General features: G+C 44.9%; 1 protein-coding gene across 2 annotated transcripts in view; it reads right to left on the reverse strand.

Annotated features, from left to right (window-relative positions):
* Positions 1–19,663, reverse strand: part of ABCB10 (ATP binding cassette subfamily B member 10) — a 56,285-nt gene extending 36,622 nt beyond the window's left edge. The window contains exons 1-3 of one of the 2 annotated variants that reach the window (XM_077446926.1): positions 19,120–19,663; positions 18,887–19,083; positions 106–306 (exon numbers count right to left, since the gene is read on the reverse strand). In XM_077446926.1, the coding sequence (XP_077303052.1) occupies positions 106–306; positions 18,887–19,083; positions 19,120–19,451 (730 nt within the window). In that variant the 5' untranslated portion in view covers positions 19,452–19,663. Of the gene's footprint in view, positions 1–105; positions 307–18,886 lie in introns of both variants that reach the window. The other variant, XM_077446925.1, reaches the window with a different exon arrangement.
* Between the last annotated feature and the right edge of the window lie 6,726 nt (positions 19,664–26,389).

Below are 26,389 nucleotides of genomic sequence, written 5' to 3' on the forward strand. Positions count from 1 at the left end.
ATATTCAGAAGAATAAAAAAATAAAAAAAAAATGCAGTATAAGGATTCACCTAATTGATTATCACTACCAGTAATCTATATTCTCCCCGTGGGCGGGGATCCTACCTGAGGTTTGCATGAGGTAGACACGGGCCCCGTTGGCGGCGGCTCCGCACAGGAAGACTCCGCTCAGTAAGGCGCACAGTGTGGTCAGGCTGGAGGAGAAATCCTCGGAAGGGTTGGAATAGATGACATCGATCACTCTCCCCAGGAAGAATGGCGCAGACATGGTGATGACACTGGACACGGTTAGGAATCCCAATGCCGCTGCAACACAAATAGAAAATACAAAGATTGCTACTCATGTATCCGACTATTACTGCTGAGAACATGGACCAACATTGCAACCCCCATACCTTCACCATCCCATCTCTATACACCCCATTATAAGATGTATTGGATTGCCCTCCAGCAATCTGCATGTATTGAGTGCAATAAACATCAATAAATAATCCAAAAAACAACAAATCAAAAGCAACCCTTTCCTCTTTCCTGAGGTGTCTGTGAGCTGCACTCGGCAAACTTGCCCTCTGTAGGGCAAGTTTACTCTCCAGTAGGGATGAGCCGAACACCCCCCAGTTCGGTTCGCACCAGAACTTGCGAACGACCCCCGCGTTCAGTACGAACGTTAGAACCCCATTGAAGTCTATGGGACTCGAACGTTCGAAATGGAAAGTGCTAATTTTAATGGCTAATATGCAAGATAGTGTCCTAAAAAGGGTTTGGGGACCTGACTCCTGCCTCAGGGGACATGGGTCAATGCAAAAAAAAGTTTTAAAAACTGCCGTTTTGGCGGGAGCACTGATTTTAATGACGATTAAAGTGAAAAAAAAAAAAAGGTGAAAAAGAGGTTTAAATATGGTGCCTGGGGGGTGTCTGTAGTATGCCTGTGAAGTGCCACGTGTTTCCCGTGTTTAGAACAGTCCCTGCACAAAATGACATTAAACGGAAATAACACCATTTAAAACTGCTTGCGGTTTTAATGTTATATCTGGTTCCTGCAATATGGTTGAAAATCATTGAGAAACATGGCATGGGTAGCCCTCCCTGCCCATTACCAGCCTATTTGGGTCTTGTACGCATATTAAGGGGAACCCCGTACCCATATTAAAAAAAAGGAAATGCGTGTGGCCCCCAGGCCCTATATACTCAGAACAGCAGTATATAGGCGGTGCAAACAAGACAGGGACTGTGTAGGTTTGTTGTGTTAAGTTGAATCTGTTTGTCATTTTCAACCGGTACATTTTTAAAGTGTAGCTCCAGTCAAAGAAACGATTTTTAAGCTTTTTGGAAAACATAGGGAAGGGTTATCACCCCTGTATAATTTGTTTTGTCGTCCATCTTTTTTCATATCACTTGCTGCTGTCTCCTTGCGTTTGCAAGTAGGAGATGTTTGTAAGTTGGATGTTTGAAAGTAGGGGCCTGCCCTATATTATAGCGGTATGTACTGGGTACAGAGCACGCACTATCTCCTAACACTACTGACTGCAAGCTCTATTATTAACCACTTGACCACTGGGCACTTAAACACCCTTAATAACCAGACCAATTTTCAGCTTTCGGTGCCCTCACATTTTGAATGACAATTACTTAGTCATGCAACACTGGACCTATAGGAAATGTTTGTCCTTTTTTCACACAAATAGAGCTTTCTTTTGGTGGTATTTAATCACTGCTGGGTTTTTTATTTTTTGTGCTATAAAAGAAAAAAGACCGAAAATTCTGCGAAAAAATGAATTTTTCTTCGTTTCTGTTATAAAATTTAGCAGATTAGTCATTTTTTCTTCATAAATTTTGGCCAAAATTCATACTACTACATATCTTTGGTAAAAATAAGTACAAATTGGTGGATATTATTTGGTCTTTGTGAAAGGTATAGAGTCCACAAGCTATGGTGCCAATATCTGAAAATTGATCACACCTGAAGTACTGACGGCCTATTTCCTTTTTTTTTTTCCCACAAAATTGTCATATTATCAGGTTATTTCACACACACAGCATATGCATACCACAAATTACACCCCAAAACACATTCTGCTATTACTCCCCGAGTACGGCGATACCACATGTGTGAGACTTTTACACAGTGTGGCCACATACAGAGGCCCAACATGCAGGGAGCGCCATTAGGCATTCTGGAGCACCCAGGCCAATTCTGACATTTCTCTCCTACATGTAAAAATCATCATTTATTTGCTAGAAAATTACAGAGAACCCCAAAACATTATATATATATATATATATATATATATATATATATTTTTTTTTTTAGCAAAGACCCTGGAGAATACAATGGTGGTCGTTGCAAATTTTTATCTCACACGGTATTTGCACAGCAATTTTTCAAACGCGTTTTTTTGGGGGAAAAACAGTTTTGTGCTTAAAAAACAAACAAAAAAAACATTAAAGTTAGCCCAATGTTTGCATAAAGTGAAAGATGAAGTTATGCTGAGTAAATAGATATCAAACATGTCACTCTTCAAAATTGCACATGCCCGTGGAATGGCGCCAAACGTCGCTACTTAAAAAATCCCCATAGGCGACGCTTTAAATTTTTTTTTACTGGTTACATGTTTTGAGTTGCAGAGGAGGTCTAGGACTAGAATTATTGCTCTCGCTCTAACATTCTCGGCGATACCTCACATGTGTGGCACATGCCAGCACATGGGGACATGGGCGCTTTAATTTTTATTTTATTTTTTTATTGTTCATTTTACTTTATTTATTTTAGTTTGACATTTTTTTCCCCAAAAATATATTTTTGATCACTTTTATTCCTATTACAAGAAATGTAAACATCCCTTGTAATAGGAATATGGGGTGACAGGTCCTCTTTACAGTGAAATCTGGGGGGTCAATATGACCCCACATCTCACCTCTAGGCTGGGAAGCCTGAAATAAAAAATAAAAAAAAGATTCTGGCTTTGATCGTACTGGCGAGTTGGTAGAAGCACCGGAGGGCGGTGAGGGGTGGGGGGCGTCTATGGCTGGGTATTTCAGGGTATCACCGAGTATGGCTGGGTATCTCTGAGTATGGCAATTTATGGCAGGGTATTACAGAGTATTGGCGGGGTACTACAGAGTAATAGCAGGGTACTGCAGAGTATTGGGGGGTACTACAGAGTAATGGCGGGTACTGCAGAGTAATGGCGGGGTACTGCAGAGTAATGGCGGGGTACTGCAGAGTAATGGCGGGGTACTGCAGAGTAATGGCGGGGTACTGCAGAGTAATGGCGGGGTACTGCAGAGTAATGGCGGGGTACTGCAGAGTAATGGCGGGGTACTGCAGAGTAATGGCGGGGTACTGCAGAGTAATGGCGGGGTACTGCAGAGTAATGGCGGGGTACTGCAGAGTAATGGCGGGGTACTGCAGAGTAATGGCGGGGTACTGCAGAGTAATGGCGGGGTACTGCAGAGTAATGGCGGGGTACTGCAGAGTAATGGCAGGGTACTGCAGAGTAATGGCAGGGTACTGCAGAGTAATGGCAGGGTACTGCAGAGTAATGGCAGGGTACTGCAGAGTAATGGCAGGGTACTGCAGAGTAATGGCAGGGTACTGCAGAGTAATGGCAGGGTACTGCAGAGTAATGGCAGGGTACTGCAGAGTAATGGCAGGGTACTGCAGAGTAATGGCAGGGTACTGCAGAGTAATGGCAGGGTACTGCAGAGTAATGGCAGGGTACTGCAGAGTAATGGCAGGGTACTGCAGAGTATGCACTGGTATTGCAGAGTATTGGCAGGGAATTGAGGGGTTAAATTCGGTGAGCAGCGATGTGGGCACTGCAGATGCAGCCCACATCGCTGCCGACACTGATCTCTTTCCCCTCCGCTGTACCGATCGGTACAGAGAGGGGAGGGAGGAACCAGCGTCATAACATGACGTCGGTTTGTTTCCAAGTGATCACTCCGTCATTTGACTGAGCAATCACATGGTAAACGGCCGCTATGAGCGGCCGTTTACCGTGATCCGTGATGCACCGGGTCCTGTGGACCCGGCGGTCACGGATGCTCTCGAGTGCGCGCACCTCGGGGCACGCGAGAGCAGAATTCTGGGAGCCCGTTAATTAACGGCCTCTCAGAGTTAAACAACCGCCCTGAAGCCGATAATCGGCAATGGGCAGTTGTTAAGTGGTTAAAGCTAGATCACTAGCTATATAGGTGAGGTGAATATAGTGGTGTATACTGCAGTCAGGGCACAGACAACAACCACTACACAGCAGCAAGATAGGAAATCAGCCAAAAACGATCGGTGTGTACTGTGTTGAAGGTACACAGAACACCTACTGCTTCAGATGCTAAGTAACACACTACACAAGGCCGCCTCAAAGGCGGCCTTATATAGTGTGGAGCATGCACTACACAGCCTGAGCTATGATTGGCCACAGGCAGGACGCTGCGATTGGCCAAGCATGCGGGGTCACAGTGCATGCTTGGCCAATCATGGGGCAGCAATGCACTGCGCCACCGCAGTGCATTGTGGTCCGCGCGCGCGTCACTCGAATTTTGACGCGAACGGCCCAAACGTTCGGAATTCGCCGAACGGCCAATGTTCGAGTCGAACGTACGTTCGACTCGAACACGAAGCTCATCCCTACTCTCCAGCAGCCATTTTGCTCCTTATACATAGCATGGTGTCCAGGTGATTAGTACTGCTACCTTACAGCACCGGGTCCTGGTTTGCATTTTCACTTGGGTTATACACTTACCCCCCCCACAATCAAAACCCAGCCAGGAATGTAGGACGATATCCATAAAAAATGTTCTACGTTCCACAACCAAACCATCTGGTCACATACAGGAAAATGTGTATGCAGGAAGATGTTGGTCTCCCATGCTATACCATGCTTTAAAAATGTCTACTGCAATTACCTAGAAAAATGTTGGGAGCAGAGGTACAGCTTTCAGCTTTAAATAAAGAACTCAAGCTTAAAAAATAAAAATAAATAAATTAAAAAATAAAATAAATAAAAAAAAAAAAAAAAAAAAAGGGAAGAAGCAGTACAGCGTCATTGCGTGGGTTTGGGGCGGTGATCAAGAACACTGACTGGTGACAGCACGTAAAAAAAAAAAAAAATTGTTACTTTTTTATTTTATTTTTAAACTTTTTTTTTTTTTTTTAAATGTAAAAAAAAAAAATCTGATAAAACACAGAAAATGGTTATAGGAAAAAAAAAAATTGTTACGTTTTTTTTTTTTTTTTACATACTGTGACCAGAGAAGTTCACTGTACTACTCTGGGGATGTGATCAGGTTTTTGTTTATCACTATGGTTGCTTTTTACAGTCATCTGATCACGGTTATAAGCAATCATTTTTATGAATGGCATCCTTTCATGTGCCACTGCTTACTATTGTGATAGCTGCGATTGACCACATTTATCACACAGTACAGGTCTGCTGTGATTGACCACATCTATCACATGGTACAAGTCTGCTGTGATTGACCACATCTATCACATGGTACAGGTCTGCTGTGATTGACCACATCTATCACATGGTACAGGTCTGCTGTGATTGACCACATCTATCACATGGTACAGGTCTGCTGTGATTGACCACATCTATCACATGGTACAGGTCTGCTGTGATTGGCCCCTGTAGCAGTACACAATGAATGGCTATAAACAAAAACCATTGTGTGCAACTGACATGATCGCTGCGATTGGCCCCATCCATCACACAGTACAGATCCACTGTGATTGGCTCCTGTACCAGAGAGATCACAGCAGTACACAATGAATGGCTATAAATGAAAGTCACTGTGTGACTGTGTCCTATCGATCACATGGCACCAGGACCGGCCCTGTACAACGATCTATCGCGTCTGTTGGACACAGCGGGTGACAGATCACGCTGCTGCACATCCCCCTAGGGCGCATGAGGCGCTCAAGTGGGAAGACGTCATATGACATCCCCCTGAGATAATGGTGCTTGATAGGTGGTTAAAGAGGACATAACACAAAACTAGCTTTTACTGCAAGATTTACCTTCAATCAAGAGCGTCCCCCCTGCATTGGAATTTAATACCAGGAACGTATAGCTAAAACATATACTATATATATATATATATATATATATATATATATATATATATATATATATATATATATATATATATATATTATATTATATAGCACACAAAATGATGAATTAGTGTATAACTATAGCTGTGCCTTGAGTGCAAGCCCTGCACACTCCTGCCACGGTTACTGATGGCTAATGGAAAGTAGACATGTGCGGTTCTTTTCTAATTTAAATTCGGATGAATTTTCATTATTCGGAAATTCAGATGTATCCGAATTAGAATAGTCCTGAATTTAAAACGAATCCGAAAAACAAAATGAAATAAAAAAAAAAAAAAAATCCAGACAAAATTCAAAGAGTTTTCACATTTCCAAAGAGAATAGAATAGAAAATAAAGGAATAGAAAAAAAAAAAAAAAAAAAAAAAAAAAGATTCCATTTCTTTATTTTTTATTTTCTTTGGAAATTCTAAATGGATTTAAAAATGAAACGAAAAACGAATTCCGAAAATGACTGAATCAAAACAAATTTTTTCGTTCTGCACACATTGGAAAGTAGTGATTAGGAGCTTATCAGTCATGTGACCGCCATGACAGCCAATCACGGCAGTCACATGATCATAAACCTTGCCTGCTGGCACCCCAAACCTTTTATTTGCTTCCCATCCCAACCGCCTTATTGTATGAAGACAGCGGCAGAGCGGCTCTCCTGCCCTGAATCATGTGTAAATTGTTTGGCCGGGAAGTGGTATTAGTCCATAGCTGACCCCTATCAGTGCTGGCCAGGAACGGAGCTGGTCTCGGCTCCAAGCTGCAATGTAGCAGGAGAAATGTCCATATGCCTCACATTGTGACAAACCCCGTGGTAAGAGAGTGAATGGCAGCCTCAGAGTGAGCTCCGATCAAGGGGATTAAGCTCCGAGGGTTGGAACGAAATGCGTTGGAGGCGCAGCCTGCTTGGAGCTCAGGTTGAGGCTGCCAGTCACTCTTTCACCATGGGTTTGTCACGATGTGCGGCATATGGACATCTCTCATGATAGTATTCACAAACGATTGATAAATATCCTGCCCTGGCCCATCGACTCGGCTAGATATGACCCAATCTAAAAAAAAAAAAAAAAAAACGATCAGCAGGGAAGTTATGGCTATTCGATCATTGGCAGATTCAATCAATTTAAAGTGAAATAAACATTGATCAGAAAATATAATCAGAGCGTGTATGGCACCATAGCACCGTGCGACTTGTTCTGAAGATGGAATTAAAAAAGTAACATTGTGACTGCGGCGTGACGGAGACGTCTCCGAGGACGCCGTGACCTGAACTCAAAAGGATCTTTGAATGACTTCAGACTAATTACTGCACCACCCCATGGAGAACATTAATCTGAAGGCACTTCTAGAGCTGGAATTCTCTTCTACTTCCACGTGATCCAGTTCATGGAGGAGATTGAGAATTCTCCTGACGGGTCATGTGTCACCCCACCACCACGTACACACTGGGATTTAATACCAGGAATGTATAGCTAAAACACACACACACACACACACACACACACACACATTATATATATATAAAAATTTATTATTTATATTTATTGTTGCTGGTCGCACACAAATGATGAATTCGTGTAACTACCGCTGTGCCGAGAGTGCATCCCTGTGCGCTCCCGCCACAATTACCAACGGCTAAAGGAAAGTTTGTTTCATTCTGAATAAAATTCGGATGAATTTTCATTTTTCAGAAATTTGGATGTATTCGAATAGTTCCAAATTTAAATGAATCAGAAAAAAAAAAAAAATGAAAAAATAAAATAAAAAAAAAGTGGATAAAATTTGAATAGTTTTGGAATTTCCAAAGAGAATAAAATAGAAAATAAAAAGATTTTTTTTTTCTTCTATTCCTTTAATTCCTATTCTATTTTATTCACTTTGGAAATTCGAAAACAAAAAACGAAAAAACGGATTCCGAAAATTAACATATCAAAACAAATTTTTTTGTTCTGCACATGTCTAAAACGGAAAGTAGTGATCAGGAGCTTATCAGTCATGTGACCGCCGTGACAGCCAGTCACATGATCATAAACCTCACCCCACCTCCCAGCATCCTAAACCTCTTAAGGGGCCGGGAGGCGCCAAGAGGTTAATATTTGGATAGCCACTTGACCTTCCTAAGATTTACTCCCCCTTCATGACCAGGCCATTTTTGGCGATACGGTGCTGCGTTACTTTAACTGACAATTGCGTGGTCATGTGATGCTGTACATAATTTAAATGTCAGTCATTTTGTTCCCCCCACAAATAGAGCTTTCTTTTGGTGGCATTTGATCACATTTTTTTTTTATTTTTTTATTTGCGCTATAAAAAAAAAAAAAAAAAACAAACAAACAAACACAGTATAATATATAAAAACATTTTTATTTTATTTTTTTTCTGCTATAAAACCAGTATAATGTCCAGTAAAATAATTAATAAAATCGAAATTTCTTCATAAAAAGTTAAACCAATATGTATTCTGCTACATGTTTTCAGTAAAAAAAAAATAAAAAAAAAATATAATAATATCCCAATAAGCATACATTGATTGGTTTGTGCAAAAGTTATAGCTTCTGCAAATGATGGGATATATAGAACTAGAACTTAGTTATTTTATACTAGTAACGGCGAGCATCAGCTACTTCTAAGAGAGACTTCGATATTGCGGCAGAAAGTCTGACACTAACTGACACTTTTGCCACTTTGTGGGAACCAGTGACACAAATACAGTGATCAATGCTAAAAATATGCACGGTCACTGTACTAATGACACTGGCTGGGAAGGGGTTAAACATCTAGGGCGATCGAAGGGTTAAATGTGTGCCTAACCAGTGTTTGTGTTTACACTTAGTGGTGTTTTTACTAAGAGATGTGCATTACAGGGCAACAAAACCCATCACATCCCCCACAAACAGAACTGAGCTCTGTGTCTCTCCTTGACTATCAGCGGGTGCCGACGGTCATCCATTGGCCAGGAACTCGCTGCTCAACTTCCACATAAATATGTGATTCTGCACAGAACGTCTGCCCTGTAGCCGTAAACGGGATAGAGTGCCAAGAGGTTAGACCCCCCCCCCCCCCCCGCCAGGTTTTTTATTTCTGCGTTGCCATTGGGAAGATTCACCCTCACTATTTGTATGGGTGACCACTGTCACAGAGACAGTTAAAGTGGTTGTAAACCCTTACAACACACTTTGACCTACAGGTAAGCCTAGATTAAGGCTTACCTGTAGGTCCAAGAAATATCTCCTAAACCTATACGGTTTAGGAGTTATTTGCCCGAAGACAGTGGTGCGCAGGCGCACTGAGCACGGCATTCTCAACTACGGAGCTGCTGCGTGTGTCAGCTCCCATGCGCATGCGCGGGAGCGAGGTCATCGCGGCTTCGCCAAATGACCGCGGCAGAGCTGCGAGACCCACCAAGAAGATGGATGCGCCAGACTACAGGGGACAGCGGTGACTTTGCTGGCTCCTGTGTCAGGTAAGTGACACATAATGGACTACGATGCGATGCGATGCGATGCATAGTAGTCCATTATGCTTTACCTTTGCAGGGAATGAAAGAGGAAGTAAACTCTTCAGGGTTTACTTCCTCTTTAAAGTGCTTGTAAACCCTTTACAACCACTTTGTTCTACAGGCAAGCCTATAATAAGACTTACCTGTAGCTACACTAGAGATCTCCTAAACCTGCACGGTTTAGGAGATATCCCCTGTATTTGCCGATGTCATCAGCACATTCGCAGTTAAGCAAACTGAAGCAACGGCACAGCTAGACTGTGACGTTACTGGCGGCAGCCGAGCACTTTATGGCAGGCCATAAGCAGCCAGGGTTGGAGGAAAGAAAATGGCTTTGATTTCCCAAGTCAGTGTTGATTGGGGGAATCACTCCCATGGCTCTATTGTGTTCTGCCAGAAGGTAGCTGAGTACAATGGTCAGTGCAGGCAGCTATAGCTCACAGGCTGGTTGTACTGGAGTCAGTTGATTCCAATCCATCTATGGCTGGCTTAAAGAGGATCTTTACTGCATCTGAGCACCACAAACCAAAAACACTATTGAATTTGTTTTAAATATTCAAATCAAACAACCCATGCTTTATTTTAGTGAGAAATCACTTTGAAAAACATCCCCATAGCATTTCTGGCTGTGGCCATCTTGAGTAAGGGCAAATAATTCCTGTAGCATTTACTTCCTGGAATCCATCTGCCCTTAGTTCAGACAGGCATGCAGGGGGTGTGCTTAGCTGAGAAAACCACTCCTCCTCCTCACCTCCCCTTTAAGACTCCTTGGATGTATGATTAGGCAAGAAACCAGGAAGTAACTGAAGAAATGTAAAAAAAAAAAAAAAAAAAAAAGAAGAAGTTTTAAACCAGTAAATACTATATACTTTACTATCTATTTACTAATACTAGCAGCAGGAGGATTAAAAATAATCAATTTTGCTTGGGAGAGTGAAGTTCCACTTTTAAGTAATGAGACAAATACATTTTACACCAGAACGGAATAGAGAGGAAATCTTCCAATGGGGAAACCTGTTCCGGGGTATTTGCTTTTCTGTAGCTTTCCTTTCTTCCTGCTGTATCTCTAGGATAGGAAGAGACGGAAATACAATAGGACACCGGTCCCTACTCTACATGGACTTTCAGTACCATCCAAATTAATTTTAAAATCGGCAGCTACAAAACACTGTAGCTGCTGACTTTTGATAAATAGACGCAGACCTGTCCAGGGATCCAGCACCATCCTCACCCAGGTCAGTTCTTCCATCTCAGGTGGCACCATGTTTAGTGTGGGAAGCCAGTTAGTTGCGACTCCTTGAAGGTTCATAGCCGGCGTGTGGCACTGCACTTTGGGAATGGTTCTGCAGCATCCTGGGACATGTCCCAGAAGACTGCAGGCAAGGGGGGGGGTAGAGCTCAGCTCAGTCCGCCTAGGTGACACTCTTATCAGATGAATCATCTGTTCAGATGCAGGCACCTTACCAGTTTTTGACCCACCCCCCCCCCCACCAAGTGCTGTGGCTGTCTGGATACAATAGCTGGTACTGCAGATTCCTCAATACATGGCTTTTTGTATCATTGGGGGTGGGGCCTGTACCATCCAATCAGATGCATCATCTAATTAAATCGAGGGAGTAACTAGTCACTAAAAACTGTATCTGACTATTAAAGTGAATGGGCCTAGTCAATAAACTAGGGCTAGGTGCAGCACCCATAGCGGCCTGGATGATTTTATAAAAACGAGTGTTCGGTGTTATAAATGGATTGTGGCTGGGTGATATGGATGCTGAACGTTGCATATTGGGTCTGAATTACCAGATAAGAGACTCCTTTGATACAAGATCCCCCCCTCCCCCCAATATGCTACACAGTAAAAAAAAAGTCTATACAGCTCCTGAAAGGGAGAACTTCTTCAGAGCACATAAAGTAGAGAATTCCTATATTATATATATATATATATATATATATATATATATATATATATATATATATATATATATATATATATATATATATATATATATATATATTTTTTTATTTTTTTTTTATTTCTTTAAATAATACATAAGCTGGCCATACACGGCTCACTTTTTTTGTTCAGCCAATTTTCCCCATTCACACATTCAGGGTGGATGGGGAAATCCCCCTCTCTGTGCCTTTGTCTTCTGAGAGCTGGATTCCCCCGCCGGCAGAATTCACTGATCAGCACTGCAGTTGATTGGCCGCAAGTGATTATTGAAGTAAAACTTTCCAGCAGGACTGTTCATGAAAAGTCGATTGATAGATCGACTTCTCATGAACGGAGAAGCCATACTCGGATCAAACCTCAGCCAGTTCCTGCTGAACCACCTGACTTATAAACCATGGATGGCCGGTATCTTGTCGAATACTGTCCTCCGTCAGATAGTGTCCGCCCTGTACAGCGGACAATGGAGAAGCCGAAAGTCTCCAAAGATGAACGGCGCCTGTGCACTTATTAGCACCTTCTGCCCCGAGTCCAGGTTCAAGCCCCACCATCAAGTGGACATAGAGTTAGAATAAAAATTTGCAGAGCGTAGAGAGCCCGCGAGGGGCCCTGTTACCAAGTGCTGTTTTACATCTTTTATGTCCACTTGGATGGTGGGGCTTGAACGTGGCCTCAGGGCAGAAGGTAATATTAAGTGTGCAGGCGCCGTTCATCTTTGGAGACTTTCGGCGTCTCCTTGTCCTCCATACTGCGCGGAGCCTATCCGATGGAGGGACACTTCTCGGCAGAACACTGACTTCTTCCTACTCTGCTGGATTGAGAAGATAATACATTTATTTCCTTATCTGGATAGATATAAAAACAGAGGCCAGACACACCAAGCTACAAATGGTTGTATCTGATAGGAGAGCTCCAGACATCTCATCTTCACTCTACACAGCTCTCCGCTCAGGCTGGTTGTGCAAAGCTTGCAGTTGGTGAAAGTTGCACACAACAGTTTCTTCAGTATTGCCAAATCCAACCTGGACCTCCGAGATAAGACCTTACACACACACACACACACACACACACACTGCACCAGAGGAGGTTACACTTAAATGCCACCCCCACAGTCTCACACTTATTCTTATTATACATTTATGTACCTCTCACATATACTGCAGTGCTTTACAGAGAACAGAGCCAATCACATCAGTCTCTGTAGCGGAGGAGCTTACCCTCTAATCCCCCCACCCCCCACACACTATTATACATTTTTATAGTTCCGACATATACTGCAGTGCTGTACAGAGATCACTGAGCCAGTCACATCAGTAGGCATGTACTGGCCATTGGGACTACCGGGAGTTTCCCGGTGGGCCGATGGCTCAGTGGGACACTCTGTTGTAACGGGGGCCGGAGATGGGACACTCTGTTGTAACGGGGGCCGGAGATGGGACACTCTGTTGTAACGGGGGCCGGAGATGGGACACTCTGTTGTAACGGGGGCCGGAGATGGGACACTCTGTTGTAACGGGGGCCGGAGATGGGACACTCTGTTGTAACGGGGGCCGGAGATGGGACACTCTGTTGTAACGGGGGCCGGAGATGGGACACTCTGTTGTAACGGGGGCCGGAGATGGGACACTCTGTTGTAACGGGGGCCGGAGATGGGACACTCTGTTGTAACGGGGGCCGGAGATGGGACACTCTGTTGTAACGGGGGCCGGAGATGGGACACTCTGTTGTAACGGGGGCCGGAGATGGGACACTCTGTTGTAACGGGGGCCGGAGATGGGACACTCTGTTGTAACGGGGGCCGGAGATGGGACACTCTGTTGTAACGGGGGCCGGTGATGGGCCACTCTGTTGTAAGGGGGCCGGTGATGGGCCACTCTGTTGTAAGGGGGCCGGTGATGGGCCACTCTGTTGTAAGGGGGCCGGTGATGGGCCACTCTGTTGTAAGGGGGCCGGTCTGGATGAAGTCCAGGGCCAAATTTCTGTCCCAGTCCAGCCTTGCACATCAGTGTCTGTACCAGAGGAGCTTACACTCTAATGTCCCCAGTCAGCATAGGCTCAGCTATAGGTTAAATCTGGGTAACTCTGTGGAGGAAGATGGTGGAAAACTCCAACAAACCCCTGGCAGCAGAGATGTCCCTGGACGATGATGACCCACCCCAATTGTGTGATAATATAAATGAGCGTTCTCGGTGTATGATATCAGGACAAGTCATAGTACATCCATACGGCTCCTATCACTGGAAAGTACCTTCACTATTGAGACAATAAAAATAAATTTTTATGGAGAAACCAATGACTGTAAAATGAATAATCAACCCCAAGTGTGCTGGAAAGGATTTTCTAGAACTTATCCTGGTCACAATATTTCTTCCGGGTCGGTTAATATTGATGCCAGAGGATTGGCATGACAGCCGGGCAATTTGGATTTTCAGAAAACTGGTTTTGTGCTTTCTCCAGGCGGATGTGAAGACCCAACGCCAGCTCAGCACAGGCAGCACACCGACATCACTTTCCCCAAATCTCATACACACCTCATCCTACCTACCTCAACAGACACTCCACCAATAATTGATGTTACAGATGGACTCTGGTGGGCCAAATGTCTCATCGACTTCTTATATCTGGTGGAGAACATATCCTCCAAATCTCCCTGCAAAAGTCACCAAGTGGAGTCTCACTTCTGCAGCTGTAAGGAGTGATTTTTTTTTCAAGTAAAAGAAAAAGTCAGAGTGAAAGTAAGGACACCCATGGGTTAGTAGAAGGTGGATGAAGCCAGGAACTGAGGAGCAGAGGTCTAGTTATAGGAAAAGGAAGAGAACATGGAGAGCAGGTGTACAGAGCTAATCAATTCCTTCTCTCCGCTCCCCCGATTCCTAAATTCCTCTCTGGAGATTTTTGTTGTTAGAAACAGCAAAATAATTACTGAGCAGAACCGAAAAGCAACAGACTGCTCACTTAGGACACAGTCCTCTCGGATAATTCACAGGTCCCTCACCTAGGACACAGAGCTCACACTTTATACATGAATCCCTCACCTGAGACACACAGCTCACACTTTATACACGAACCCCTCACCCGAGACAAACAGGTCCCTCACCTGGGACACACAGCTCACGTTTTATACACAAACCCCTCCTCACCTGAGACACACAGACCCCCTCACCTAGGACGGGCACAGGCTGTTTGCCTGGCACACCCAGACCCCTCACCTGGGGGGGGGGGGGGGTACAGGCTGTTTGCCTGGCACACCCAGACCCCTCACCTGGGGGGGGGGGGGGGGTACAGGCTGTTTGCCTGGCACACCCAGACCCCTCACCTGGGGCATACAGGCTGTTTGCCTGGCACACCCAGATCCCCCACCTGGGGGGGGGGGGGCACAGGCCCCTCACCTGGGCTCAGACACACAAACTCCCTTACCCAACACACACAAAGCCCTCACCCAAGATCACAGACCATTCACCTGGGACACAGATGCCTCCCCTGACACACAGGCTATCTGCCCAGAACGCACAGACCCCCCACCGGGGACACAGGCCATTTGCCCAGGACACACATACCTCTTACCCTGGACACACAGACCCCTCACCAGGGGCACAGGCTGTTTGCCCAGGACATAGGCAATTTACCTGGGACACAAAGACCCCTCACCCAAGATCCAGAAAAAAAATATACATAATTATTATTTTTGATGAGCCGATAACTTCATCAATTGAGGTGTTGTCTTTAAACCACCCCGGGACCTCTGCGGTGGCCTCTGTACTTGTTTTATCACACTGTGTGGATGTTGCTCCTCACATTATACAAACCTGGACTTTGCAACAAAAGGGGAGTTTTTCCTGGGAGATTTCTCTCATATCTGGATGTCTAACTCTTATGCACCGATAGCAATGAAGGGGAATTTTTTTTTATCATCGAGTTAAGAAGTCCTGAGAAAGTGCAGCTTGAACAACCAGTCAACCAATCACTCCCAACAACCAAATAGCACCCAATACTGGAATAGGGCAGCTGGGACGTGGTCTGAATTTAATTGACTGCAACAATGTCTTTGGAAGGGGGGGGGGGGGGTTCATAAAGATACAATCCTGGTATTGTGTTATTTGATCATTTTTAAAATGATAAATTAAGATTCTGTGTAATCCCTAGAGTTCCTCTACTGGTTGCTTAGGTTTCCTTGAGAAGTGTACAGGGGCAAGTTTACTGACCAATACAAGGAGGGGTAATTATCAATATACAGGGAGCCCATTTCCACTGAGCACCAATGTAAGGGAGCACGTTTCCACCGAGCACCAATACAAGGGAGCACATTTCCACCGAGCACCAATACAAGGGAGCACATTTCCACCGAGCACCAATACAAGGGAGCACATTTCCACCGAGCACCAATACAAGGGAGCACATTTCCACCGAGCACCAATACAAGGGAGCACATTTCCACCGAGCACCAATACAAGGGAGCACATTTCCACCGAGCACCAATACAAGGGAGCACATTTCCACCGAGCACCAATACAAGGGAGCACATTTCCACCGAGCACCAATACAAGGGAGCACATTTCCACCGAGCACCAATACAGAAGGGAACAATTTTACACTGACCATCAATACAAGGGAGACATTTTGTACTGAGCACCTAAACAAAGGGGGTAATCTTATACTGACCTCAAATACAAGGGGGCATTTTTACTATTCATTTCAATATAATATCTGAAAATCACTTTGCCCTATCCAGAAGTGGGTGAGTGTTAAAGATCTGCCCCAGGCATTACATCAGCCCTTTCACACCAATGCTGGTCACACAAGAATAAAAAATGTGTCCGGTTCAGCAGGTGAATCAACTTACTTCTAACAAACAAGACTTGAAGGACCTGTATATTGCGGTCGTTCAGGCGATTATCTAATAGTTTTTTTTATAAACTATCAATGCCCCCCACTGAGACCACCGCCTGTGGAAGGGAATTCCACATCCTTGCCGCTCTTACAGTAAAGAACTCTCTACGTAGTTTAAGGTTAAACCTCTTTTCTTCTCATTTTAACCACTTGGCTACAGGTCACTTTCACCCCCTTTCTGCCCAGGCCATTTTTCAGTGCCGTCGCACTTTGAATTACAATTGCGCGGTCATGCTACACTGTACCCAAAACTAAATTTTTTATCATTTTCTTCACACAAATAGAGCTTTCTTTTAGTGGTATTTAATCACTGCTGTTTTTTTTTTTCTTTTTTACAAACACAAAATAAAAAAAGACAAAAAAAAATGTTGAAAAAAAAAAAAAAAAGTTTACTTTTTTTCTGTCAGTAAATTTTGTAACCAAGTAATTTTTCACATTCACTGAGGTGTGCTGACAGGCTGAACTGGTGGGCACTGATGAGGAGGCACAAATATGCCGCATTTATGGGCACTGATATGTAGCACCGATGAGCAGCGATAGGTGCACTTATGGGCATTGCTAATGGGCAATGATTGGTGGCACTTGAGGGCAGTGGTGGGCACTGATTTGTGACACTATATTGCTAGCGGGGCACTTATAATCAGTGCTCTGATTACATTCTTAGATGTCCTCCTGCGTGAAGATGATGCCGATTGGCTCTCCTCACCACACACTGTCAATGTGAGGCGAGGAGAGCCGATTACCAGCATCTCCGTGTTTACATGTGACAGGCTTTGATTGGACACAGCCGATCACATGGTTAGAGCCGCGGACGTGGTTCTTTATAGAGATCGGGGTCCTAGCAACACGGTGCAGTCGCAATCGCTGCACACCACCGTGGGCACGCGACAGTGGCCGTTCTGGGATGCCGTCATCCCAGAACGAGAGCCGCACTGCCCCACCGTCACTTAACAGTGGGTGGGCTGCAAGCAGTTAATGAATGGCCACAAGTCTTGTTAAACTCCCTTCTGGGAAAAAGTTTTATCCCCATTGTGGGGGTCACCAGTACGGTATTTATAACCGCACCAGACTGCACCAAAAGTAGTGCATGGACTACTTTTAAAAAAATGTGCAGCATCTGGATCGCATGATACTACTGTACCATGCAATCTGGTGCAGACAAATGCACTTGCCACCTGCAGCGGGGTACTTGAGACCTAGAAATTATTTCAAGTGCTGCTCCATGGTTAAGGGCTAGATCACATAGGAATGTGCTGTGTGTTCCTGTGCAAGTTAAATGCAACCTGGGTGCAATGTGATTTCAGGCCATTTGTTAGAATGGGCTGAAATCGCACCAGACTGCGCCAAAAGTAGAAAAAACAATGTTTAGCATCTGGATTGCATGATACTACTCTACCATGCGATCTGGTGCAGAAAAATGCACTGTGCATACCACCTGCGTTTGGGATGTCGTTAATGTAACACTGACAATCACTGCAGATCGTAAGTGTAATGCGATTTGAGCAAGACGGGGGGGGGGGGGGGGGACCTTCATGGAACGCAGGTTTTCCACACTGCATTCTGGTGTGAATGGGCCCTAAAAAGATCTGTTACAAAACATTTAGCAGAATGCAAAACTTCTGCATCTTCAATGCATCCAAATTTACTATTTTTGCTAATAATAATAATAATAATAATAATCACATAAACCATACAGAGAAATACATTGTACACATCAACAAAATAACGCAATCATGGTTATAATGATCCAGATCAGAACCAAAAATAAAAGTAATTTGTAGATAAGGGACTTGATCAATTTTGGATTCTGTGTATATATATATATATATATATATATATATATATATATATATATATATATATATATATATATATATATATATATATATATATATATATATATATATATATATATATATATACACATACATACATACATACATACATATATATATATATGTGTGTGTGTGTGTGTGTGTGTGTGTATGTATATGTTTGTGTGTATATATATATATATATATATATATATATATATATATATATATATATATATATATATATACACACACACACACACACACACACACACACACACACACACACACAGATGTGTCTGGTCTGCGGAATATCATACAATTTAGAAACCGGCCAATTACGGTTCTTAAACTCTATGATTCCCTGGAGATGGGACAAACACAGACACACACATATTGCATTGAATAGACATCTGAAAATGTTCCTGAATTTTAAGTTGATTTTCTCATCAGGACTTTTGGAAAACTTTTCTTCCAGCTAAGAAGTCAAACTATCGAAATCCTCAAAACAGCAACAGGCATGTTAAAGCCTCCAAACCAATAGTAAATATATACAATGACAGGTACTCAACAAGTTAAGATTTCAACAAAACAGACATACAATATAGAGAATGCAATCCATAATACCTGATAACCTCCATTTCTCTGGTTGGGCCAAGGCCAACAGCCTCCTGACATCCTGAGAGGCCAGGCTCTTCTTCTCTTTTCCTGAGTCCTTCTCATCCCTGGGCTCAGAGTCCTGTCCTCCTTGGTTGGAGGGTGATGTGCTGTACCACCTGTGGTTGGCAAAAGAAGAAACTGACCAAGGAGATATCTGGGTGAGGGTCCTGGAGGGCACATACTGGCCAGGCAAGGTGGAGGTCCTGGAGATCACATACTGGCCAGGCAAGGCGGAGGTCACATGCTGGCCAGGCAAGGTGGAGGTCCTGGAGGGCACATGCTGGCCAGGCACAGTGGAGGTCCTGGAGGACACACATAAGGTAAGAGTCCTACTGAGCACATACTGAGCAGCCAAGGTAGGGATCCGGGTTGGCATATATTGGCCAGGAATGGCCCTAGTCCCAGAGGGCACACACCGGTCTCTAGTCCTGAAAGAACAGCACACTGTAAAACCAGCCTTCCTGTAGCTCTGCCAGGCTCTATACCTACCACCCCCCAGCAGGTGAGGGACACACAGGGAGACTCTCATCATGTCTGCAGCTCCCTGTGAAGGTCAGCGTTGGCAGGGGTCACCTCCTGGGGGTCTCCTCCATGTGCTGAGCCCTGGATACAGATATGCCCAGTGTGGGCAATGCTGATAAGCCGGCACCCCTCCTTGTGTTGGGTGTGAGGTGTCTCTCATTATCTGCTATGTCATGTTAGCTGTAGCTCTGTAATCCTGTCCTCAGCATGTGTGCAATACAGACTACACCCCCCCTCCTCTGTATTACACCCTCCACACCCGCCCATCAGTCCCGCCTTAACCCCTTCCTGCCTGCAGCACAGAGCTCACTCTACAATCCTTGTGTGTCCCAGCAATGTCACTGCTGACAGCTAATAGTAGTAGTAATAAGAATAGTAGTATTAGTAGTTTTCTTGTTGTAGTATCTGTGCCTTGGGTTTGCACAGCACTGTACAAGGAGAACTACATACAGGGCTGTATTAAAGAAACAAAGCAATGTTACATAGTTACAAAAGATACATAGGAGAGAGAGAAGTAGGAATGACATTATATTTACAAAGTAACAGAAACCAGATTGTTAAGAGGAGATCTCATTTACAAAAACAATGTATTCACAATTGCTTGATGCATGGATATGTTAATTCAATTATTAAAAAAAATAAAATAATATATATATATATATATATATATATATATATATATATATATATATATATATATACACATTTTTTTATTGTTATGCTGAATTCAATTTTAGTTTAATATTCATATCAAAAAAAAAAAAAAAAAAATACATACATACATGGAAAGCAATAATTACAATTAAAATTCCCCTTTTTTAAACGTTTTTAATGCATGCAATTATTATCATTATTTTCTTTTTCTACTGCAGCAAAAATATATTTACGAGTGTTATCACACCATGGTCCTCAGGGACTGATTAGAAAAACTGGAGTCTCAGTCCAAGTAATGCAATTCCTTATTTTATCTACCTGACTGGTCACCCTAAAAATCGCCTTTTTTTTTTTTGCTCTAGTTTTTGTAAACCAGTTAAGTGAGCATAATGCTGCAAAACTTTACAAATCTGGCAACACTGCAATACAAACATTTCTAGGGGGACTACAAATCCCAGCATGCTCTGCTCCAGCACCCCCACCCCTGAAGAGACAAGGACTGCCTATTACATCTGAACTGAAATTGCTGATAACATAGCAAATCATAACAATATCACATTCATGAAACATGGCAATGTACACGCTATGCTGGGACTTGTAGTCCAACGACCAGTAAACATAATTCCTATCCATTCTGTCATTTATTAATACAGAGTGCATTGATGATATGTAAACTGGGGCCAGTAAAAACAACCAACTGGATTCCAGTGCAGAGGGGGTCAGGGGGGGCAATGGAAATTGGTTGCTGTAAATGTTAAGTAAGCTTGATAGTTATAAGAATAATATATAATACAGTCATAGGGAATTGTTTCTTTTTTGTGTTTGTTTTAAACATCAGTATCATAATACCAGCATCCTGTTTCCAATGAAATGTTACATTGTTACACCTCTCACCTACATTATTTACAAACAATGGAAAATAGTTACAATGTATGAAAACAAAGTGTTGCTATTGTGTGATAATGATACAAAATAATAATGTGGCCTCCCATACTATGGCAGAGAAGTTGTGGGATCCTCATGAAGAGTCGTAGAAGTTCCCTGGCTGGAAATAGCAACCAGCCCCCTCCAACCAGGAGCTCGGATGACCTCATGAACCATGTGACAGGGCTGAGCTCTGACGTCACCAAGTCACGTGACCTCTGTACCAGAAATAGGAAGAGCACACAATATAAGAGAAGAAGAATTGTGTCCAGAGCTCTTTGTCTGGTCAGACCACATAGAAGGTCTCTTCTAATTCCCAACTCTTCTTTTTCTGCTCAACCAGCCAGAAAAATGTGTAATTTCACTCCAGATTTCCCGAATTATTCTTTGTAACTTAAAGAGGAGCTCCAGCCCCCCCAAAACCAAAAACTTAAAAGTCAGCAGCTATAAATCCTGTAGCTGCTGAATTTTAATATTAGGACACTTATGCCCTGTACACACGGTCGGACATTCCGACCACAAAATCCGTCAGACTTTTTCGAACGGATTTTGGCCGAAACTGGTGTTGCATACACAGTTCGGAACAAGGTGACGTTCGTTGCGTATGAGGGGACTACGTTGAGGCTAGTAACCAATAGCTTTGGTCTGGTAATTTAATCTGAGCATGCGTGGCACTTTGTGCGTCGGAATTCTCTACAAACGATCGTAAAAAGTCTGTTTTTTTGTCGGAAAATTTTAGATCCTGCTCTCAAATATTTTCCGTCGGAATTTCCGACGGAAAAAAGTCCGATAGAGCCCACACACGATCGGATTGTCCGACAATATAATCCGATCTGACATTTTCCTTTGGGATTTCCAACCGTGTGTACAGGGCATGAGACCCCTATCTAAGCGCTAAAAATAGCGCTTTCAAAGCGCCCTGAAAGCTGCTGTGTCTTCAGAGGGCTTTCACACTGGAGCGGTGCACTGGCAGGATGCTAAAAAAGTCCTGCTAGCAGGATCTTTGGAGCGGTGAAGGAGCGGTGTGTATACCGCTCCTCCACCGCTCCAACCCATTGAAATCAATTGGGCAGCACGGCTATACCGCCGTCAAGGTGTTTTTTAAACCTTTTTTGGTCACTAGCGGGTGTTAAAAGCACCCCGCTAGTGGCCGAATACCTTCGCAAATACGATGGTAAAGTGGTGCTAAAAATAGCGGCACTTTACCACCGACGCCACCCCCACCCCAGTGTGAAAGGAGCCTTACCTGTCCAGGGGTCCTGCGATGTCGTGTGCACTGGCAGGACGCTAAAAAAAGTCCTGCTAGCAGCATCTTTGGAGCGGTGAAGGAGCGGTGTGTATACCACTCCAAGTGCCCGGTATTGAAGTGGTAAAAGTAAATCAAAACCAAAGCAAGACTTAATTTACACCTAAACAGTGTAACTGTTACTAATTATTATTTTAAAATGTCATTTAATTTTTATTTATTTTTACTATCTGAGTATACACCTAGTTCCTGCAACCGCGGGTTGTAGAAAAGGAAATTGCTCAATTCGCCCATCAACACAGGACGTGCTACAGCAAAAATGACTTTCAAGAAAACAAAAATGATACCGTTTTAATTGTCAGCAAATTAATTTTATTGGCAGCTTCTTAGGGAAAAAACAAACAAAAAAAACAGCACACAATCCCTCCAAAGGTCCCCCAAAAATACATAGCAGACCCTTCAATGCAAAAGCTGTCGATAAAATGTAATTTGCCAGCAATTTTACACTGGTTTCCCTTTGTAAATGTCAGCGCTGCTGCAGCACTCTCTGTACATCACAGAGATGCCCCCTTCTCAGGCAGGATTAGGTCACCGCCCCCCTGGCATATCAATTAACCACTTAAAGTCCGCCTACCACAGATATACTGCGCCAGGTCGGCACCATTGTGCAAAACGACGTACCTGTACGTTATTACGTGGAATAGACGCTGGGAGCGCGTGCGCCGACTGGACAGAAGGGATCTAATCAGTGGACCCGATGTCCGCTGGCCACCCGCGATCACTGCCCAGAGATGCAAAACGGCAGTCTGCCAGTGTAAACAAGGCAGATCGCCGTTCTGATAGGGAAGAAGATAGAGATCTTGTGTTCCTGCTAAACAGGAAACACAGATCATTGTCTTCATCCAGTCAGACCATCCCCCACACAGTTAGCAAGCACCCCCCCTAGGCACACACTTAACCCATTGATCGCCCCTGATGTTAACCCCTTCCCTGCCAGTGTCATTGGTACAGTAACAGTGTATTATTTTAGTACTGATCACTGTATTGGTGTCACTGGTTCCTAAAAAAGTGTCAAAAGTGTTAGTTATGCCACGTACACACGATCAAACAAGCGGGTGGAAAAGTCCGGCAAACTCAAGTCCGCCAAACAATCCCCCCGTGTGTAGCCTCCGGCATACTTTTTTGACCCGAAAGTACGGCGGACTTAGAATGTAGTTTTACACTCCAATCTTCCCGCCGGACTCGCATTTCGGCGGACAATCCTGCCGTGTGTATGCCAGTCCGCCGTACTTTTGAAATGAACGGACTTTTCCCGCCCGGAGAAAAGTCTGCTCATTTCGAGCGGGTCTCCAGGTAGACGGGGCCCGCGAAGTAGATGTCGCTGGCCCCGCCGCCTGGTATGGACTTAAAGGGGAACCCCAATGCCGAAAAAAATCGGCGTGGGGGTCCCCCCAAAGTCCACAACAGACCCTTGTCCGAGCACGCTACCCGGCCGGCCAGGAAAGGAAGGGCGAGCGAGCGCCCCCCCCCTCCTGAGCCGCACCAGGCCACGTGCCCTCAACATGGGGGGTGCCTTGGGGAAGGGGGGGGCCGCACCGCCCCCCCACCCCAAAGCACCTTGTCCCCATGTTGATGAGGACAAGGGCCTCTTCCCGACAACCCTGGCCGTTGGTTGTCGGGGTCTGCGGGCGGGGGGCTTATCGGAATCCGGGAGCCCCCTTTAATAAGGGGGCCCCCAGATACCGGCCCCCCACCCTATGTGAATGAGTATGGGGTACAATGTACCCCTACCCATTCACCTGTAAAATAAAGTACAAAAAAAACACAACACACAAGATCAAATAATTTATTGCACAGCTCCGGGGGTCTTCCGTCTTCGGGGGTCTTCTCGCCGGACTCCTCCTCTATCTTCTTGTAGCTCTTTTGCTAGCGGAGGAGCCCAGCATTCTTCTTCGTTGCCGCGGCCTCTTCTTCCGACTTCGGGGGTCTTGTCCCCCTCTTCAGTTCTTCTGCCGGGCCACCGCGCCTTCTTCTAGCTCTTTTACAGGCGGTGGCCCGGTCTTCTGTCACCGCTGTCGCTGTCGCCGCCGCCTTCCGTTCTTCTTCTTCTTCTTCTTCTTCTTCTCCAGGAGATGTTGCCTCGACGATCTCTCCGGCCGGAATGCCAGAGCCGCGCTGCACGGCCACTTATATAGTGACAATGGGGCGGTGTCACATGGTATATGTCACATGGGTTGGTCACATGGGTTGATGTCACATGGGGACTATGACATCGTAAGGGGGCGGGGTCACCATGTGACACCAACCCATGTGACATATACCATGTGACACCGCCCCATTGTCACTATATAAGTGGCCGCGCAGCGCGGCTCTGGCATTCCGGCCGGAGAGATCGTCGAGGCAACATCTCCTGGGGAAGAAGAAGAAGAACAGAAGGCGGCGGCGACAGCGGCGACAGAAGACCGGGCCACCGCCTGTAAAAGAGCTAGAAGAAGGCGCGGTGGCCCGGCAGAAGAACCGAAGAGGGGGACAAGACCCCCGAAGTCGGGAGAAGAGGCCGGCGGCGGGGAGGAAGAAAGCCGGACTCCTCCGCTAGTAAAAGAGCTACAATAAGATAGCAGGGGAGTCCGGCGAGAAGACCCCCGAAGACGGAAGACCCCCGGAGCTGTGCAATAAAATATTTTAACCCTGTGTTGTGTTTTTTTTGTACTTTTTTTCACAGGTGAATGGGTAGGGGTACATTGTACCCCATACTCATTCACATAGGGTGGGGGGCTGGTATCCGGGGGCCCCCTTATTAAAGGGGGCTCCCGGATTCCGATAAGCCCCACGCCCGCAGACCCCGACAACCAACGGCCAGGGTTGTCGGGAAGAGGCCCTTGTCCTCATCAGCATGGGGACAAGATGCTTTGGGGTGGGGGGGCCACGCGGCCCCCCCTTCCCCAAGGCACCCCCCATGTTGAGGGCACGCGGCCTGGTACGGCTCAGGAGGGAGGGGGCGCTCGCTCGCCCCCCTTTCCTGGCCGGCCGGGTAGCGTGCTCGGACAAGGGTCTGTTGTGGACTTGGGGGGGACCCCCACGCCGATTTTTTTCGGCATTGGGGTTCCCCTTTAAGTCCATACCAGGCGGCGGTGCCCGCGACGTCTCCATCGCGGGCCCCGCCTACCTGGAGACCCGCTCGAAATGAGCGGACTTTTCTCCGGGCGGGAAAAGTCCGCTCATTTCGAAAGTACAGCGGACTGGCACACACACGGGCGGACTGTCCGCTCAAACCAAGTTTGGACGGACAATCTTACGGAAATTCTGTAAGACTTTGTTCGTCAGACAGTCCGCTGAAAAGTCCGCTGAAGCCCACACACGAGCGGACTGTCCGCTGAAATGTGTTTCGGCGGACTAAGTTGGGCAGACAGTCCGCCCGTGTGTACGCGGCCTAAGTACGTCGGACAGACGGCTACGTGTGTACGCGGCTTTAGGTGTTAGATTTGTCTGCCGCAATTTCTCAGTCCTACTAAAAATCGCTGATCGATAGTAAAAAAAAAAAAAGTCCATAAATCTATCATAAAGTTTGTAGATGCTAAAACTTTTGCGCAAACCAATCAATTTACGATTATTGGGATTTTTGTTTAACAGAAATATGTAGCAGAATATATATTGGCCTAAATTTATGAATACATTTGATTTTTTGTTTTCATTTTTTTATTGGATATTTTATAGCAGAAAGTAAAAAAAAATATATATATATATATTTTAATTGTTGCTTTTTTTTTTGTTTATAGCGCAAAAAATAAAACCCGCCGAGGTGATCAAATACCACCAAAAAGAAAGTTCTATTTGTGGGAAAATACCACACCGCCGGCAACTGCGGCAACATGGCTCAACTGCACAAATCGCCATTATGGTACACCGGTACCATAGATGGCCACTAGGGGGTGCATGCGCACCGCCAGATGCACGTACGCGCCCCCCGCTTGCCCTCCCCCCCCCGATCCAACACGGAGAACCCGGATCTGTGTGTGTAAACATACAGTTTCCGGTTCTCTGATGGGAGAAGTGACAGATCGTCTATTCATACAGAGTATGAACAGGGATCTGCTAGTTTTCCTGCACAGTCCCCTCCCCCCTTC

This window comes from Lithobates pipiens, unplaced genomic scaffold (assembly GCF_037356315.1).
Source record: "Lithobates pipiens isolate NorthernLeopardFrog02 unplaced genomic scaffold, aLitPip1_a1.2 Scaffold_22, whole genome shotgun sequence".
In the NCBI taxonomy this organism is placed as follows: Eukaryota; Metazoa; Chordata; class Amphibia; order Anura; family Ranidae; genus Lithobates; species Lithobates pipiens.